Here is a 21,268-nt window from a genome sequence, read left to right on the forward strand (position 1 = left end):
GTCCTTGGTGGAGCAGAACACGCTCTGCTTGACGTCATGCGCATGCAGCCACGGGGCTGTGAAGGAAGCTACGGGGCTCTCTGCCCTGCAAAGACCACGGCATGAAAGCCAGACCGCGGCTTTTGAGTTGGTCTGTTCCTCCTCCCTGCTCCGGTCCAACAGCACACAGCAGGGAGCCTCTCAGTGTATATATAGACTTAACATATGCCACTTTTATTCGTGAATGCGTCTCCCCCACCCTAAAGAGCGCATACATTTTAAACAAGGGTGGCTGTCTTAATCTCCGATCACGGCTCTAACCTTTGGCAGCGCGAGGCTGCAGGTCGGTCTGTAACGTACAATGGAACGGGTTAATTGGAGTATGTTGACAAGAATGAAGCTGAATCTTAATGAATACCTACAAACATCTAAAAAGAAACGGTTATGATGGATGCCATGGTGAGGCTCCTCAAGAGACATATCTCTTAAATATTATATATTGTATACACCATCCTATATTTTGGTAGAGGTGTGTGTGTAGATGTTAGGTAAATGCATCTAAACTGAGTTGATACACAACACTGCTATGTAAATGTATTGTATTAAAAATGGTCAAAAATGACCAAAGAAACGCTTCATTGGTTCTTGGAAACAAATCAATAAAGTGAGACTCAAACTAACTGGTCTACATACACACCAATACCATGTTAAGTTAACCCAATCAGAATGCAGAGTCGGGCTTGGAGGACGTCTATCAACTCGTTGGCCTGATTTACAAGCAGAAACCTCGAAAGGTTCGTCTGATGTCAGCGATATCAGAGACGGGGAGCAGGACACGTCCCCACAGCTCCCCACGAGTCGGCTTCTTATCTACCGAACGGTACGTTCATCTTGGGTTCGCCGGTTCCATCCCAACCGGGACCGTTATGGCATGTCGTCTCCCCTCATTCACTGTCCTCTCTCTTGTGAACAAAAGAACATTTTGCCCAAAAATTGTACCTTCTAATATCAAAAACATAAAATATTAATTTGGGCCGAATTCAGCCCGTTCACATGGACATGAGCAGATGAAAAAATGTACGCAAGACCTGAAGCTGTGTGAACACACATTTTTTTTTATGATTTCAACTATTTTTAATAAAACTATAAATCGGACCAAAACTTGTTTCTCCGTAGGAGAGTTTAATATTTCATTTGTTTTATCCTTGCTAGCAGCGTGGCTCAAGGAATGACAACGTCGGCCTGTCGGCCGCTCCACCGCTTTGGTTCCGAATGAAATATCTCATCAGCTGTTCTGTGGATTTCCAAGAAATGTTGCATTCACGGTACCCAGAGGATAGACCCTGATGACTTTGATGATCCCATGACGTTTGCTCTTGCGCCACCGCGAGGATCGCATTTATGATTCTGAAATGAAACGTCTCGACAACTATTGGACAGGATTGTCATGATGACATTTTGTACAGAGACATTCACGCTCCCCTCGGGATGTTTTGTAATAACGTTTCCGCACTTCTGACTTTTCTATCTAGCTCCATCATCATGTCATAATTTCAATGTGTCCAATACTTTTATTTATGACTAAATGCATGCAAAACTAATGGCATTCCCATTAGCCTCAACTGTTTATTGCTAATTAGTTACCATGCCAACATGCTAAACAAAGATACTTATATTTCAAATGTCGCTATCCGAAGCACACCGTCTTGTGGGTGAGACTCCCTCTGCTTCACGAGTGTGTGTGTGTGTGTGTGTGTGTGTGTGTGGACATTTCACGTATGCGTCGTCTGATGCATTTCTTTAATGCGTGGATCTCATTCACCTGACGCACACATGGCCGACATTACGCGAACATCTGGGAGCTGCGTCTCGAGGCCCTTCCTTCATGTGAAGTGCCTGGCAGTTAGCTCGCCGCGGGGAGAAGCGCCAGTTGTGATGAACCAATCAGGATTCACTTCTCCATCTGCGCTCAGGCACCACAAAGAGACGGGCTCAGCCCTGACCTGCTCATGTCTTTGTTTCGGAACTATGACTTCGTCAACGGAACTCTGTAATTACACGTGGCGGCGCTCTCTCAAGATAAAATACTGAATATTGATTGAATATATGATACGCTACAGTATGCATCATGTGTGCGTGATGAGTTGTGCTGTCGTGTCTAATCACCCTAAGAGGTATTGACTATATACAGTCTATATTTATGCAATATATACATGCAAGTCGTATGCATAGAATCTGCACACTACGTCATGTAATGCCACTTGTACCAGTACGTATCGACACCTAGAATTACCTTTACTATATTGATCAGATGCAACACTTAAATCATTTGCGTTTGCACTATTGTGCTGCTACCAAGCTTCTTAAATAACGAGACAATAAACGCATTAAAGATGCAAAAAAATAATAATAATGCGTTTGAAATTCTGTTTCATCGTTGTCCTTTTGAACACACACAAATCCCCTTAAATATTCAAGTGAATCTGTTTGTGATTATATTATTTTACCTATGGAGATGAATTCAAAATACATGCACAGGCTAATAGTCTTGGCTCAGAGTGTCCTCTGAAGCTGAGCAGTGTGTCAGAAGTGTTTCCAGGGCCAAGGACCAATTATTCAGGGCCCCCGGCCGTCCCCGGAGCTAAGGTCATTATGTGGGTGTCACTATCGCGACCCCACGGCTCCTCTTCATCTGCAACTTATTTGCAGGAATTAAACCGCGAAGGGGGGGGGGGGGGCTGTGTGATAAATTGAAAGTGTCCAAAAGACTCGACGCCGTTCCGTTGGAGTAAGTATCATTTTTATAAATAATAACATTTGCGCTGCACAATTTGCCAGGGAACAGTGTTTAACGAAGAAGCCAGAAGTCAGTGTTAAGCAGATTCTGACGGCCTTACACCAGGAGAGAGGTGATCATTAAAAATACTGCTTATCTAAGGGGAAATTTCCTACTTTAAATGTTCTCTCGCTTTGTCTCATTCCGTGCTGGCGTGCTTCGTCTAGCAGTCTCTTCTCTCTCTCTCTCTCTCTCTCTCTCTCTCTCTCTCTTTTTTTTAACATTTAGATTCGCCGCTCGTCACCTTCTATTGATCACGCCTAATTTGCATCCAGGAGAAGATGAGAACTCAGATATTCACACTCCGAGAGAAGGACGATCTCGATGATTTATTCATTTCCAAATCAAAAAAAAAAGAAGGAGTGAAAAAAGGTAGATGAGAAGGGGAATCTTCACAGGCAGCGGGGCGACTAGCAGGCTCTGAGGCTGGGCTCCTCTTCCCCACGCCGCCCCCGGGCACGTGGTGTGCAAGTCCTCCTAATTAACAAGGTGAATCATGCTGCTGCTCTCTAATTAGCCAACATGACAATCTAATGGAAACATGCAGGCCCGAGCTGGCACACTTAGCATCACCTCGCAGAGACCCCCGGTACTGTCCTTCCCGCGTGAGTTTGGCAAAAAAAAAATGACACTTCAGATTTTTTGAAATGCGGTGGAGAGGGGAGTGTGTTTTAGGGAGAGGTCAGAAGGGAGAAGTCAGCGGGTGAGTGTGTGTTTTTTTCTTCTTCTTCTTCTTCCTCTCCTCCCAGCCTCAGTGCGAGCGCCGTGTTTGTTGCCTAATTGAAACGTGTCCTGCCTCCCTCTCACTTACATCCCAGGCACAGGAGGCTGGCACCTCGCCACCAGCGTAGCTCAGCACGCCCAATTCCCCCGTCGCTCGAGTCCCAAGGACTGCTCTGGCGCACAAAGAGAAAAGTGAACCTACAGGCTCGTACAGCGAGGAGATGAGTCGCTATCTCCCTCTGAGGCAAAAAAAAAATAAAAAAATCTCCTTTTTTTGTTGTTTTCCTTCTCATTACAGCACTTTGTAATATTCGAAAACACACAGGAACACCAAAGGTACTTTTAAAGCTCGCTCCTGTGTTTTTTTTCTTCATCTCGTAACATGTCTCGAGGTGAAGAAGAACTGAAGTTACTACCGGCAACAAAGCAACAAATAAAAAATAGGGTTACGGTGTGCTGTTTAGTAGCCCGCACATCTTTGGGACCTAGAAAACAGACCCGTCTCATGTGATAATTAAATCAGCCACATCAACTTTGTATGATCTTTCAAAAAATAAAAAAGTACACCTGCTAAAGGAATGCATAACCCAGTTTGTGAGAAGGAACCGGGTGTAACTTGAGCAGAACGTGATGAGCGGACCGCTGCTGCATTGAATACAACAACTCTGAATCGGGACGCAGCAAACGGCAGGAATTGTCTTTGAAAGTCGGCACAGGCGGGGAAAGAGAGAGAGCGTACGGAGGAGGGTTGCGGGGGCCTTTTTTTTGCCCTGGGGGCCTGCAAGCTGGGGGGGGGGGGGGGGGGGGGGCTGCCTCTTTGAGCAGAGCAGTTTGCGGAGGGCCAGAGGACGAGAGCCTGTGAGCCGGCAGATATTACTGGCCCTAATGAAAAACTAAGGGGCCGCTTCATTGTCCTCTGACACACGAGAGCTTCTCCTCTCCGGCTGACGGGGCTTTTCCGACGTGGGCGGATTCCAATCTCTCCGTGACCTGGTCACTTTGTGGAGGATGCCGGGGCCCAGTCAAGGAACGTGTGTGTGTGTGTGTGTGTGTGTGTGTGTGTGTGTGTGTGTGTGTGTGTGTGTGTGCGCGCTAAGGTCCCGGCTGAGCAAAGGCTTAACGTAAATGAGCGGTTCTAAACACGGCTCGCTTGGACCACGGTTGTGCATAAGTCACGTGAGTATCGGTCTAATTTGATTCATGGATTCCAACACGTATGTTGGTGCTGTACAGCGAGGCAGGGACGAGTAACTGTAGGCTTTTAATTGGAGCCACGCACGGCTCACAGTTGAGCTGGGGTTGGAATTAATTTCAACGTCGAAACGGGCGAAAGCAAATCCCTCAATGCCCAGAAAGGAACCGTGTTTGAGGAAAATAAACCTTTGAGGTTTCCCTCGGACTAAAAGAGGGGAGGGCGATGGTCGGGTCCTTAACCGGTTCCTTTTAACAATGCTATACGGTGGACATGCTTTAGCAGCCTCGACGGGCTTTTGGCCAGATTCCGGCCAGGTGTGGTAGCCAATTTGTCTTCCCCCCCGCCCCTCCACCTTCCCTCGTCTCTCTTCGCCCCGTCCCTGCTCCTCTTCTCCAGTTCACTCGTTTTTCCCCCGTTGTCCAGTTGCGCCTGCAGACGCGGTTGCGATGATGAATCTGTGGCTGCAGCGTGTCTGTGTGTCTGACATCGTGATGTATCTCCACCGGCCTTAACTCCCTCTCTATCTCTCTCTGCCTCTCCCCCCTCAAGTCTCCTTTCTCCCTCCATCTCTTTGTCTCCGTCTCTCTGTCTCCTTCCCTCTCTCACTCTCTATGATTAGGCATCGCCCGGCCTCCCGCCCCGCTGATGGACCAGACAGAACACACAGACTCACCACCGCCGCCGACGAAGACGACAAACAACAAACAGGAACTGGGCTCCACGATATGCCCATTGATTTTCACTGGGGGGCATTTTTTTTAAATAGCCCATCTGACCTTTCGGCCAAATGGTTGTGAATTGAAGGAAACCGGGTCGCTGGACCGTTCTGCCTCTCTCTCACGCAAAAGAAAAACCAACCTCCGCCAGCGTCTACGGGACCAGCCTGCTCTGCTGGTGACGAGGCTGTGGGCCGAGCTGCCGGTGCAAATTCACATACGCAATTACTGAGAGTAAAGTCCTGAAGCCCTTCTAGTGACAACCTAGAGCCTACGATGTTCATTTCAAAACCACTGGAGAAAAAAGACATTGTGGCATTTCTGATATCGTAATTAAGTTTATACTGGACCGGGTCCAGGAGACAGACCTTGGAATCAATGGTTTCATCCCCTGGGGAACATGAACCTACTGTGTGACCTTCATCTGCCTGCGATATTGTGGGGTATGTTCTATGTTCTGAGTGTCCACACGTTTGGCCTGAGGCTGGCACCAGCAGAGGGCTCATGGATTGACCACAGTATCAAAGGTTTCATCCGATGGGGAGCATGAATGTCCCTAGTGAACGTCGTGGCATTCTGCCTATTTCTATATATTGTTTCCAAGTGAACATTTTGGCCTGATTGTTGAACTAAGACGATCAATGACAAGATGACAAAAAACATTAGGATTCATCCTTTGGGGAGCATGAACACATATATACATACACATATATATTTATACATATATATATACATATATATATATATATACATACACATATATATTTATATATATATATATACATATATATACACATACATATACATATATATATATATATATATATATATATATATATATATATATATATAGACTCAGAGTTCAACCAAATGGATCTAATACGTATGTAACACGCTGTAGTTCCATCTCTCCTAAATGATGATTGTTTGGTGGTGGTGGTTATTTTGTGTGTGATGGGGGGGGGGGGGGCCTCGGGCTCATTATCCTGATGAAATTTTGCACAGATGCTGAGCTGCCGACAGACTCCGCTAGTGACACAAACAAGCAAACTCAGGTGATGGAAACCGGAGAGTCACGGGGACTGAGATAGAACGGCCATTAGGCAAAAAAGAATAAGAAAAGAAAGAGGTGAGGGAGAGTGGAAGAAGTGTGTGTGTGTGTGTGTGTGTGTGTGTGTGTGTGTGTGTGTGTGTGTGTAGGGGAGGGAAGTCTTCCTCGCCTCTCTGCAGCGGGAGAAAACATTACATAAAGTGACGATTTCCAAACCACCTTCTTAAAATTCCAGAAGCAAATGAGAAGCGTGTGCGCACACTCCACGTCTCCTCGCGCTAATCTGGCCGCATCCAGATGACGAGCGGACTGCCACTTAACGGGGAGGAGATCCGCTTTGATCACACGGCCCCTGCGGGGGCCAACCTATCGCGCTGCCTATTACGCTGCCTCATTTGCATATGCGGGGCTTATGGGTAGGCTGAGACGTAGTGCGAATGTTCCAAAACTGCAGCAGGGCTCTCTGTTGCTAGAAAGAATAGAAATGCCCGGGAGAGGTGCGTGGGGGGGGGGGGGCGGCGCCAGGTAGCCAGAGGTGAGAGAAGGTCCACTTGCCAACAATACTGAGGTGCCCTTGAGCAAGGCATTTGCAGCATGAATGGCCAACATAAACAAACAGTGGCTGCACCGTCAGGTGGGGAAATTGCAGAAGTGTGTTAGTGAGAAAAGTGCATACATGCTCGGTAAACTTTACCCGGATGAATAAAAAGGGATGTTTTTTTAAAAGAGCAACTTCGAAAGAAACCACGTCTTTAAGTTCTACATCTACAACAACAACAACAACAACAACAGGTGACTGTTTCATCCTCTTGATCTCCGTCAGCACGCCGAGGACTGAGAGCACCAGTGAAGTTACTCTGGAGTAAAACAAAGGGCAAAGAACGCAAACCTCCGCTGTGACAGAACTACTGCGTAAACAACATTAACCAACCACTAACAGGAGAGCGGTCTACTTTCCGGGCTCCGCTGGGAATTCCACCATGTACAGAACCTGCACTTAAAGCGAGGAGGATACGGCGGCGCACCACTTCGGTAAAACAACCTCCCGATCTGGAAGGCGACGTGTTCTGCCTCGGCCGCTTCCTCAAAGAGGGGAAACAACTCTTTTTATTCCTCTGAGGCAGTGAGAGTTAATGCGGAGCGTGAATCGGTGCTTCTGAAACACTCGTTCACTTTGCTTTTCATGGCCTCGCTGAGCTGACGTTGCAAATGTGACTCTTTTTCCAAAGAGACGTAAAAAAGAACAGGTTTTTAGAAGTCACAGATATGTAGATAAGTAGAGACAGATATGGAAGTTTTGTTTTACAGCAAAATAGCGATAACGAATACGTTTCACAACAAGGGTCAGGGTGACGCTCGGGCGTCAGTCGGCGCAGGTGATTCCTCAAACTTCTTTCATAAGTCCGACTTTACATGGCATTACATATGTAGCGATGCATGTAACATGTATGCGCCGTGAGTCGGGTAAAGTCAAGGGTAACGATCTCCTCGGCAGCTTACCTCCTTGGCTTTCTGTTTCAGCCGAGCTTGCTCTGGGTCCTCTTGCCTGGAGCGACTCTGTGGAGTAAAAGAAAGAGAGAGAGGGAGGGAGGGAGGGGGGGGGACACACAGGTTAACAGCTGGTTTTTAAAAAGGAGCCCACATCCCCCTTCCTTCACCGCTTCATCTGTTGCTGCTGCTGCGGCAAAAAATAGTGCAAAACGGGGACAGGATACGGAGGTGTCAAGGACATCGTATTTGAATTCAGAGAAGTGCAACGGAGCGCCTTCCCCCGGGGGGGCGATGGCCTTTAAACCCCGCTCCAAATCCATCCCTAAATAAGCCGCTGGAGGGGGATTCTAATCAAAAGAGGTTATTAAAAATTCTGCAGGAGCCAGCACACACACACACACACACACACACACACACACACACACACACACACACACACACACACACACACACACACACACACACACACACACACACACACATGGGGCAAAGGATGTTGGTGAGTATCAGTGGCAGGGTGTGTGTGTGTGTGTGTGTCACTGTGTGGCTATCTGTCTCTGTGTGTGTGTGTGTGTGTGTGTGTGTGTGTGTGTGTGTGTGTGTGTGTGTCACTGTGTGGCTATCTGTCTCTCTGTGTGTGTGTGTGTGTGTGTGTGTGTGTGTGTCCCTGGCGTAACAACACAGCACTTCTATTTTAACCAGCAGCAGAGATGTGGGTGAACGTGCTCGTCCCTGGGAATCCTTCACCACGCGACCAGATGTTCACGTACGGCTGACCACTGCGGGCGGCGTGGCAGATTCTGGTACTGCACGCTAACGGATGTTTACTGTTTTTAAAGGCGGCTGTGGGGGGGGGGGCATTTAGGTCAGGTCCACGAATAAACGTGCAAATATATAGTTCCCTTTTTCTAAACCACTGGCACATTTCAGAAGCTATATTATGTAAGCAGACGTCAAAGACAGAACGATAATTGGATATATTTTACGGTACATAGAGTATTAATATCTATTCAGATAATTAATCAATCGAAAATGTGAGCCCCCCCCCTCTCCTCATAGCCTTCCTGCTAATTGGCTTTAAATATATCAGGCGCTTCACGTACTGGCCGGTATCGCAAGTAAGACTAATGCGTTTGCCCTCCGGTCAGGCCGGAGCATCCCCCAAAGACTTGAGTCATATTCTAAGTGGACGGCGCAGAGTGGAGGGGAGGGCTTGTTGTGAGGAGGAGGAGGAGGAGGAGGAGGGATTATTTCAGCGGGGCTTCTTGTTCAGGAGGTCAAATTAGCGATCGCTCGAGCAGGAGGGAGGCAGGAGGGAGGGGGGGGGGGGGACAGGAGGTGCAGATGGACTGTTTACAAAGGGCGGCGGTGCCACTGGCTGCTTCACATCTCCTGTCAGCTGCCCTGGTTTCCACACTTACAGGAGAGAGAGCGGACGGGGAGACGGGGAGACGGGGAGACGAGGAGCGGCTGCTGGACGCTTACGTTGGGTTTTTACAGGATACGACCAATCTGTGATGTCGATCATATTCCACAAGTCATTTTGACAAGTTTTGTTTGCTTTTCACTTCGTTGCCTATAAGACTTTTTTTGTTTTTTAAGGCCCCCACAGGGTGAACTTGTTTCTCTCAGCTGTGCGGTTGTTGTGTGGAAAGTTAATATTCTGTCAATATATTCTCCCAAATGGGAGAAACTTGTATTCCCATCGCTGCTCGTACTGCAGTCACTGCCTCGTGTATTCATCGTCGTGTCGTCTCACGTTTACTGATCGCAGAAGACACCAATATCCACCAAATAATAATCAATAGCAAGCGGTGCTTCACACCTGTCTTTTTCTTCTTCTTACAACAGAGCAGTGTGAGAGATGAGCCACTAATGCAACGTGTCGTCTGGAGTTTTGAGGTTTATGATGTATTCAGTGATGGATTTCTCCCTCGATAGACCGGTCTTCAATGGACAGTGAGAATAAAAAACCTCTTTTGACTTTTGAAAAGTATTTTAAAGGACAAAATGCCATAAAAAGACATTTATGGTTTGACAGTTATCATTGTGAGAAAGACAAAATATAACACTGACAAAAAGCATTACAAGAAAGGATCATTGTGTTGCATTGACTGATAAATGTACTCGTGTCCACACAGAAACACTAGTGTCTACGTGTGTAATATTTATACAATCTTAAAAAAAAAAGATTTGCTCTCTAAACTTCTGCTCGAACTGAAACGCCATGGCAACGGGCGCCAAAAAAAAAAGCCGCAGACACGGCTCAGAGGTGAAGTCAAACTCTCCTCGCCGATGCTCAGTCCAGATATCCTGGGGCGAGCCCTTCAACAGGAACTTGGCCAAATCTGCAGAAGTTCCCCACTAAAGCGGTTAATGAAGAGAGCTGCTCGCAGTGGAAGTGGGCACACGACGTCACCACTCGTGTTCTTAACAAGGCGCTTCACGGCGGCCTTCTTCCTGCTGAGGCGATGTCTTTTTTTTTTACAGACGGGTCGTGAGGTTTGGTGGCCGGCGTTCATCAACCAGAGGATTTTCTAATATCCTGCATGGCAGGACCGGAGCGTAATAATGCAATTAAGACGGTGAGGTGTGCTGCAATGAGAATCTTTACTGTGGGACATTTGCTCCATTCAAAATTAATTAAATTAACCTAGCTTTCTGCTAATGTCGCACCGCCGGGCATTTTCATTTGCAAAAGATTCTCTCTCTCCATCTTTTTTTTTTGGGTCAGTGGTGATCTTTTCAAATTTGAAGACTTTACTTTCCTGATCAACACATGAATAGTTTGAGCTCCCTGTTGGAAATGAGTACAGCTTTAAATACTTTCTTGTTAAGTTAGTGCAGTGATTTCTGTGCTACGGGTTTTATTGCGTCGTGATGGTTTGTGTAACACGTATCGATCACGCTGCAGTTCAAAGAACAACCGGTCACTTCATCACTTCAGAGTCTGTCCTTTAATAAAACCTCACCTACCGAAGGCCTCGTACAACAGCTAACCCAACGCCGCGATGCTAAGTGAGATGAACCCTCGCTCTCTCATTCCAGGTGCCTTGAATTATGCTCTGCTTTGGCAGCGCTGGAGGTTTCAGCGACTGGTAACCGTGGCGATGAGATGACCCATAGTTAGGATTGTGTTTGAAGCCCTTTCTGTGTATCAGCTGTGATGAAGCGCACACTAAGGTCACACTAAACCAAAGGAGTGCGAATGATGCATCCGTTGTATTTTATTTTATTATTTTTCAGGAAAGGAAATCATAACATGTCTTATTGCTTAAAGTGGTAAACAACTTTAGATATATATATTTAGTTGATTATATATATTTTTATATATATGTATGTATAGAGTTGATAACAACTTTAAGCAATGAGATAGCAATAATAAATGATATTATATATATATATATATATATATATATATATATATATATATATATATATATATATATATATTTGTGCTGTGTCTGAAGACGACCGCTACATCAAGCAGTGCATTCAGCTTTATGAGGGTTTTGTTGTTGTTGGAATTTCTGCTCATAAAGTTGAAACAAACAACTGTCTCTGTTCGCGATCCCTGATGCATTTTTGAATCCAAACAAATTGGTACTGCTTTTAAGGAAAAAATGCAATACTTTTTTTGTGCACAGTGCAAGTTATCCGGAAAAAAAAAAAAAGCCGGCATGCCACTGGACGTTCAGGGAAACACGTGTAGTTGTGTACGAACAGGATGATGGAAGGAACAACATGCCGGCTCCTCCTGACGCTCGGCACTCTTTTAAACTGATGCTCTGTTTCACCTGGGCTGTCAAGGCTTGTGATAGACGGGTGTTGTGCAGCTTGGACATGTGTGTGTGTGTGTGTGTGTGTGTGTGTAGTGTATGCGCTGTGTCCGGTGAGGAAGAGCCGGGACAGAGGAGCCCTGGGGCCGGAAGCCTGGGAGGACGCAGGGAGGTCACTTCATCCACTGGTGTCACACTCTAATTCATCTGTCAGAGCTTCATGCACGCACACACACACGCGCGCACACACACACACACACACACACACACACACACACACACACACACACACACACACACACACACACACACACACACAGACGCACAGACACACACACACACACACAGACGCAGAAGGATGGTGAGGCGACAACAACTTACTTTCGCGGCTTTCAACAGGATCTCCCTCTCCTGCTCGTCCTTCCTCTGCTTCTCCATTCTCTCCAGCTGCTCAAAGAAGCGCAGCTGAGAGCGAACGTCTGCCGACTGCTCGTAGCACTCGTCCTCCTGACAAGGAGATGGAGAGGAAATCAGTTAGGGAGAAAAAAGAAAATAGGCACGGGTCCAATTCAGCAGCTGCTTTCTCAGTCCTCAGTCCATCGATACGTGATTGATTATCTCAAAAGTGTAAATAGATTGCAATACAATCTGGCTAAGCCCAGTGTAGCTTCTTAAAATGTACTTCTTCTGTACGGCCAACAGCCCTCAGCTCAAAGACACTCCGCTTAAACAAAGCAGAAAATCACAACATGTTTCTGATCAACTTTCTGTCGAATGACTGAAAGTTTCAGCACTTATTCCACAGGGAGAATACATGGAAACACAGGAGGCACGACATGAGTTACAGAGCAAATTGGCAAAAAGAATATATGTGCTCACAATTAAGCGTGCATGGAATATACATAGGTCAGTCCTCTATACAAGTCAGTGTTATGCTGTGCAGGAATGTCCTAAAAACTAAACTAGCTCTTCATCGTCCCTTCTGACTACAAGTGTCTGTATCTACAGAGGCCTGGATCCCCTCTCCTCTTCTAATGTCGCTGTGTTCCGGACGCTCCTGGCCGTCTATTAAAAACTAAAACACAGCGACCAGGTGCCGCGTCGTAAACACGCATCCAAGAGGAAGCTGTGAACATGGCGGCACGGTGCTGAACAAATACAGCGAGACGAGTGACATCTTTTTTCACCGTCTTTTACTTGAAGTTTGTGATTTGTGACAGAGAGCTTTTTGAAACGCTTTGTCCAGGTGTTTACATTGACCTGCAATTGTGGTGGAAGTTCTCTCTGCATCCTTTGCGTGAGCATGATTGACTTCCATCACAATGAAGTTCTAGAAGTACAATCATAAAGAAGGTAATGGAGGAGCCTGGATAAAAATACCCTCGTCATTAACTGTACGAGACGCAGCTCATCTGGGACGTCAGCGGTCTGATCACAGATGTGAACACACACACACACACACACACACACACACACACACACACACACACACACACTAACTTTTTGCCTATTTAAAGATGACAAATGCTCATTGCATATGGCGCCATCGCCCTCCCACTTGGGAAAAGGAAAGGCAGGTGTGGAAAAAACATTTTTGTAGGTCATCAAAAGTTAATAGGATAATGGCTTGTTTCACACGTCTGTGTGTCACCTATGCAGCGTTCTACATCCCTCTGTGTGTGTGTGTGTGTGTGTGTGTGTGTGTGTGTGTGTGTGTGGATGAGAGGAGCTGGGTGGCACAGAGCACAAAGACACATCAGAGGAGGCTCATCGCGCCCCCCCCCCGACTCCTTCTCTCTCTCCTCTTTGTTGCAGCGCTGAGCCGGCACTCTTGTCGTAGCTCCTGCCACCACCACCGAAGCCCGGTTGCTCTTTTAAGGCCGCTTTGTCTTTTGGTCTTTTCCCTTTTTCATTTTTTTCCGCTGATGTCAACAGAGTGGCTTCACAGAGCTCCGTGTGTCTCTCTCTCTCACACACACACACACACACACACACACACACACACACACACACACACACACACCTCATTTACAAAACCACAAAAAAGGAAAAGAACGAACGCACAGAAGAAGAAGAAGAAGAAGCACCAAACAAGATGGGGACAGCTGTAGCGCTGCTCTTCCTCCCTCCTCCTCTTCCTCCCTTCTCGGTGTCAGGAGAAAATAAAACACATTTTCAAAGTTTCCCCCCCACTTCGCTGAGATTCAGGCTAGCAGTCGAGATGGGTTTTGCGCTTTAATGTACACCAATTAAATGCGGTTGTAGCGCTGCATTCAAGGGCTACGGGAGATAAAGTCACCAGTAAGCCAGGACGAGCGCTTGGAAGTTCTTTTGTACCTCAAGTTTTGGCTGACTGACTCTTGTTTATCAACTTAAAGGTAAAAAATAAAAAAAGAAGGTTTCTCATATTAACTTTAATGTGTTTATGTTAGTGGTGCACTTGCATCTTGAGTTTACTTGTGAGATAGATAAAAGCTTGTTTGTGTGAACGGCACTGTGTGTCTGTGTGGGAATGTTGGGAGCGTACCAGCCCGTGTGTGTGTGAGTGTGAGTGTGTGAGTGTGTGAGTGAGTGTGTGAGTGTGTGTGTGTGTGTGAGTGTGAGTGTGTATGTGAGTGTGTGTGTGTGTGTGTGAGTGTGTGAGTGTGAGTGTGTATGTGAGTGTGTGAGTGTGAGTGTGAGTGAGTGTGTGTGTGCTCGAATGTCCTGATAAAGTTTCTTTCCAAACTCCAGGGAGTATTCTGTCTGACTTATCCATAGTCAGTGTATTACCTACAGTAGATGGGGGGGGTCGGCCTTCTACCAGCATAGAAGATAAACAATGTCCTGCTTTGGACGGCCACGTTCACACATGACACAATAACACAAACAAACTAACAGATCCATTCAGCTGTGTTCTGGAAGGTAAAAGGACTGTTGATGTCAGTGGAGTGTGTGGCTTTGAAGAGAGCGAGATAACGGGTTCCACTTCCCCTTCAGACTGTCTGATGGCAAGGTAAGCTCTAAATATAGCGTGCTCTTCAACCGATTCAGCTGTCCCCGTACACAGTCGCTTTATCTAGCCATCACACAGCACTGTCCGACGGGGAACTGAATCTGTTCTCACGATCTCTTCAAAGCCACCGGACTCCACTGACAAAAACAGGATTTTCACCTCACAGAATACGGGAGTACAACCCAACTTCCAAAAAACCCGAGTGGACCATTTCAGTTACTGCTCCTTCAGTTGAGTGCTGCACGGGCGACACATTTATTGGATGAATAAATAAACATGCTGGCTTTCTAAGGGACCATGTTCCGGGACGTCGAACCACCAACCCTGCAATGAATGGGCCACGGCCCCAGAAGCAGCACACGCAGCAGGGAGGAACGGATGCCGATTGGCTACAGTGAGTGCAAGGCCGGTAATTGAGGGTAATGAGGTTTCTCTAAAACACTGTATCATCTTCCACTCCGTCCTGCCCACCTGCCCCGCTGCCTTTGAATCACTCAGGATTACAGGTTGAAGATGTTCATTTCCCTCAGTGTCAGCCGTACCTTAGCTCAGCAGCTTTAAAACACGTGGCACAGAGTGTGAATGTTGACTCATCTGGTGTGCGGCACAATAAAAAAAACATACATTTAAAAGACAAAATGCAGGTGATGACGTGTCTACTTTGCGTGTGTGTTTGCCTTGTTCCCACCTTACAGGAGTCCAGTCGGTGCTGCGCGATGGTAGAAACCTTTTCTACCACGGTTCGGAGTCGCGACTGCGCGGCGTGCGAGATGAACGTCACCGCCTCCATTGGGACCTCTGTGACTCCGAACTTCTTGGCTGTGAAGGACACACACATTGAGGACCGGACGAGGACCTCCGTATTAATATCACTTTCTCACACAAACGGGTATAGTTAGTACTTTTGCTTCTCATAATGAAAACCTCATTCGCCTTCGCTGATTCTGTCGCAATTGAAATGTTGATCCTCCACTTTCCCAGCTGGGAGTTTTATAACACGGCCTTTATTCATTTAATTTACTAAAGGGATAAACGGGTTTAAAGCTGATTGTTTTATCATCACTACACTCGCTTCCACGACTCGCCATTTCGAGAAAAACAACAGCTAAGCAGGTAGAAGGTAATTGTTTTGCTACGAGTGCGCACACACACACACACACACACACACACACACACACACACACACACACACACCATCTCATAAAAACACACCAACAGAAGATTGCAACTTTCATTCTCCGCACACATACACATCTACTGTACTCGCACACAACTGTCTGGATTAGTACGTGCAATTAACTCCCAGAAATAGGACTCATCGCACAGAAAAGTGAATTTCTTCCAGTCGTTACTGCTGAGCTCCTTCGAGTGTGTAAACGACATTGACCGTCTCTTTTTCACAGGAGGATAATTTAGTTTCCTTGGAGCAAAACTCATCTGAAGTCATAACAAAAGAGAGGAGGACAGACTTTGGTGGGGTTACTATCTGTTTTCAACTTCCTTTTAAATTATTCCATTACCATAATTTTCTCTCTGGCACCCTTTTAAGTAAACCACACCAATTATTTAAATCAGCCGAACAATACATATACTCCTCATCCGCTGGAGCTTTGAAATAGGATGGAGGAGCCCTGTTAGCCTTATAATTACAGGGGCAATACATGTGGAAATGTCACAAGGTCAACGCAAAACACTAATGGGCTTCTGCTTCCTGAAAAATAAGATCTTTCAGGGACATTAATATTTCAGAGAAAGTTTAAGAGACTTAGCCAGAGAGCCACATTACTGTGAGCAAAACACACATTCTAGGACTTGAAACTGAAACAAATTGCTGTTATTCACCTAGAAAAAGAGGGGCCTAGAAACAGACTAATGAACTAAAACGCTTTGATATTTTGCTTAATTTCCACAACACAGAAAAGATAACAGGAATAACATGAACCAAAGATTGTAGCATCTCCGGTTGGGGGGGAATATGTGCAATTTGTATCCATGCAAGCTATATGGATCCAGCGTCAGTCCAGCAGGCTGGTAAGTTAGCCGGCTAGCTTGTCCATCTCCAGAGCTAGGGCTAGTTAGCCAGTTAGCTAGCTAACTAACCAGCCATCCCCTGCGGCGCTCCCATTGGCTCCCCTCTCCTCGTAGGGGGTCGGCTAACATGATTCCCGGTAACACAGAGTGAGTGTCTGTCTATAGTGAGAGAAACTCTCTTTTCTTCAGCCGTTATAAACAAAAAGCCAACAAAACTTGCCAGCCTGCGTTGATTAATGCCACCATCTAAGCTCCGCCCACAAAATACGTCAGTTTTACTTACAGAAAAAGGAGTCTATGGTTTTTCTATTCAGGAACATAAAGACACAAAGATGGCTTTAACTCGCAGAGAGAGCTCACCCCGTTTGTGAGCAACGCGTCCAAACACCCACAACGCACGACAACTACACGCCCATCCGCCATCTGCACGCACACACACTGCTGTTGTGCAGTTGCAGAGCTTTGTGTGGTAAGACTTATCACAGGGTATCGGTACGATGCATCAAGTAACAGCTACTGTATGTAAACCATGAATCATAATTACTACAGGTCTTACTGTGTGTCGTGCTCTCTGGTTAGATAACACTGCTGCGGCTGTCTGCTCGTCACTTTCAACACAACAGACGGCATCAAGAAATCCAATGGAGAGACACCATCTGCATGGAGGCCTGGTAACCTGAATATTTATATAGTATAGAACTGAATGGTATCCATGGCAACAAGGGTCCCCCTGAAAAGTAGCTGGCAGTGAACATGGAAAAGGTCCTGAATGACCCAACTACACTCGTCAGTATCTGTTGTACCTGCAGACTGTTCTTTTTTCTTCTTCTCTGCCCACAGACATACAATAACCCGAGATCCTCCCGAGATACTTGAAGTCCTCTCGGAGCAGCTGACTTGCTGATAGACTTGCGTGTGCTGATCGGGATAAACTCAAAATCATTTCGACTGCACATCAGGGGTCAAGATCCGGTGCAGCCACAAATAGTAGCGATGCCATGGCACCGAGCTATAGCCGTGTTACAGTCCACATCCATTTCAAATATGATGCCAACAATATGAGCACAGTTTTTGTTTTAGAACATGGAGGGAACAAATGACTCCCATAAGCAAACACTGGAAACCACACTTCCACAGCCGAGGTGAAACTAAACTTATTAAAGATTTACGAAACAAACTCTAACGACCCAATTCAGCTCATTGATAGGGTAGCTTTTAATTGCAGTGTTCTGTGATCTGGAGTGAATTTCACATTGTGACCACAGAAGACCAGGTCTGATCATCTTTCAAGGACCCTGACATCGTCTCAGTTTGACTCCTCCTCCAGTCCAAGGGCAACACTCCTGACACCCATGAACAGCATCTAGAGACTTTTGACGCTCTACATTTACTGTGTTTTTTGCGTTCATTGATTAATCTTGACTAATGAAATACATTTTTCTGGAGCTGATGATGGAAGTATCTAAGGACTGAGCCATCTCGCTTCAGTCGTGGCTGTTGAGAGCTGGACATGCACAGTACTTATCAGGTACTGGCGGCGGGTAAAGACAAAGTTTACGGGCTGAAGCACAGGCGGGGATTTCAAATATCCTGGAAACAGGAGTTTAGTTTGGTGGCGTGAAGAAGATGTGGCTGAAACTCCAAATTAAGTTACTCAGACAAAGATAAAACATGACAATTACCTTTGATCGTGTCGTTTTTTGATAACAATTTGTAAAGGGGCAAGAAGATTTCTGACCCCTTGCCAAACCTGCTCAACGTTGAACCAATAACGACTTGATTATTTAGCGGAAGTGTCGGTTCCAATGAAGATTTACTCTCAAACAAGCTCAAGCAGCTCACAATGGTGTCAAGCAAAGTGAGACTTCAGTGACTGCATCATGCGGTGATGTGCTAGTTTAAGAGATGTATAGATAAAATATCAGCCGATTATGTCGTTGTGCACAAATTAGACCCTCAAGAGACCAGACACACTGTTGAATGGTTAAACACCATAGAAATAGAACAGGAGTAGAAGGCACATTCAAATCAACAACGTAGCAGGAAGGTCAGAGCGACGGCCATTTTTCTGCGTACGGTTGAAGAGGACTAACTCTAATATAAACTAAACGTACGAACAGCATATCGAGGACTCGCTGGGGTGAGATTTGGCAGTAACAACTAAAATAATCAGTTCATTTAACAACGTAATGCTTTGGCTCATTATCTGTAACCAGCGTAGCATTTACGTATAGTGGAATGAGCAAGCTAGCGAGCTAACTAGTGGACGGCTGGCTAGTTAGCTAGCTTGCTAATTCCGCCATGCTACACCGGTTACAGAAAATGAGCCGGACAGCGGGCAGCCGGCGCAGGGTCTAACGGTCCCTCCGCCCAGTCGCTCTGGAGAAGTACAAGCTAGTTACCTAGCTACCTAGCTAACTAGCCAGCCATCCGTCTCCGGAGCTGCGACAACACTTTCCGGCCCTACCGTTGTGGTTGTCACCATAACAACAAAAAACCATCGCCATTTTTCTTTTGTACTAGTCAAATAACCATGGAAAACATATATTTCTATGTTAAACGCAGTATTTCTGACACCAAGAGATATTGGAGCTCATGTGTTACAATTAGAATGCTAACATGTTGACCGGTGTTTCCACCCCCCCGGCAGCATGTCATGCTAGCTCCATGGTAAAACTGACATGATGTGAGCGCGGCATGAGGCACTTCCTATGTTTTGAAAGTGAATCATGTTCAAGTTGCAGGAAATAAAGCTTGAGAACACATAGCATCCAATTAGAATCAACCGTTTTTGTGTGTCAATGCTATCCTCTCTCTTCAGCAGTTAGATTGTGCGAATGAGATACGAGAGAACTACACCGAATTAATAATCCATTTTGGTGTGTGTGTGTTTGGCATACCGGCTCTGTGTTTCAATGACACCTCCGTCTTCTTGTGTCTGTCCTCATGTGTAAGTTTATGCAATAAGCCCACACATGCACGTATGTGCACGAGAGTGTGTGTGTGTGTGTGTGTGTGTGTGTGTGTGTGTGTGTGTGTGGACCTCAAACGTCTCAGTGGACTATCATTACTTTGAGGAGCTTTTCTAGAGAGCTCCAGCTGTGCTTGTGTTCTGGTTCCTGATCTGGGGAGGGGTGGAGTGCTTTTTTGCAGCTTCAGAAACGCTACAGCCCCCCCCCCCATGCCCAGCAGCTCAAGGACCAGCCTGAAGAGATATGAAGAGGGGAGGGACTGAGGGGTTTCTGGAGAGCTGGGGCGGCACAAGTGTCTGTGTTGGGGGGTGGGGACAAATAAAAGAGGAGAGGACACGAGACATGGAGAGACATGGAGAGACATGAGGAGGAAAATAAAGGAGGGGATAGAAACATCCTCTCCTGGTATCAGGAGTTTTAAAAAACAGAAGAAATGAAATAAAGGGGTAGAAATGGGAATGCAGTAGTAAAGGAAGAGGACCGCGGTGCTCGTACACAGGAGAGAGGTGCAGCCGAGGCTCCTCTGATTGAGCGGAGCTGGCAGGCCCGGGGAGCCTCCCTCGGACTGCTGTCAGCTGAGAGCGCAGAGAGGCCAATCACTGACACAACAAAGCTGCACAAGTGCCACTTCCCCAGCAGGGGGCGCCCTAGCCTCCTGCCCCTGTATCATGCTGCGCCCCCCCCCCCCAGGAAAGATTTATATTTTTAAACAACCCCTCAGCCCCAAAGGTGACGAGGATAACAACCACGCCAAGAGTCCACGTAAGGAAACATGACCTGCGGGGTTCCGTTCAGCCACACTACAGATACTTTAATTGAGATAAAACAAGACGAGGGCGCCAGACTGCCGTCACGTGGAATTATGCTGTGTGTTTTCTGATCCGATGCACAGGAGAAGATGCTAAGCTCTGTTTTTACTTCGAGTACTAGTGCTCATTATATCTTTTCACAGGTTTCACCGTGCGGCGGGAGCCTGAAGTGTATTCCAAAGCAATAAGATTGACTGCCGGCGGCAAAAGAAAGAGGTAATGGCGACACTATCGCTCTGGTGTGATGCTGCAAACCAACCAAGACCCCTCCGCCTGTATCGATTAGCACGCGCAACACCGTCTGACTTCGGAGTGTCAAGATCCACTACAAGAAGAGAGAAAAAATCAAAATCCCACTGCCAAGTCTTATTCCTCTAAACTCTGTTCCTTTAGTCCAGAGGACAATCTGACAGCCAGCCTTCAAAAGACAAACCCATAAAGTATTTATGTGTGTGCCTGGGGTCCAGTGAGTTCAGACAGCCACTGAAGAATTCATTAAAGGAGGTGAAAGAATTGTTAAGTGTATCAAATTGAAGCCGAGGCCAAACAAGAAAAGGCTCAGACTGAAGAGCTGAAGGAGAGAAAAATCAAAAACTGTCTTTAGTGATGACACTATAAATACAGAAACATGTTCCTCACGCAAAAAGACAACAGTCGGTGATTTCATCACCACTACCGTCTGGATTCTCAG

The 21,268-nt window shown here is 46.3% G+C and overlaps 1 protein-coding gene across 1 annotated transcript in view; it reads right to left on the minus strand.

Moving 5' to 3' along the window:
- Positions 1-21,268, minus strand: part of LOC137888476 (transcription initiation factor TFIID subunit 4-like) — a 66,055-nt gene that overhangs the window by 32,754 nt on the left and 12,033 nt on the right. Inside the window, exons 5-7 of the mRNA XM_068731882.1 lie at positions 15,454-15,584; positions 12,152-12,277; positions 8,001-8,057 (exon numbers count right to left, since the gene is read on the minus strand). Of these exons, the coding sequence (XP_068587983.1) occupies positions 8,001-8,057; positions 12,152-12,277; positions 15,454-15,584 (314 nt within the window). The remainder of the gene's footprint in view (positions 1-8,000; positions 8,058-12,151; positions 12,278-15,453; positions 15,585-21,268) is intronic.

This window comes from Cebidichthys violaceus, unplaced genomic scaffold, assembly GCF_023349555.1.
Source record: "Cebidichthys violaceus isolate CVI_PGR_0920_01 unplaced genomic scaffold, fCebVio1.0.p SCAF_105, whole genome shotgun sequence".
In the NCBI taxonomy this organism is placed as follows: domain Eukaryota; kingdom Metazoa; phylum Chordata; class Actinopteri; order Perciformes; family Stichaeidae; genus Cebidichthys; species Cebidichthys violaceus.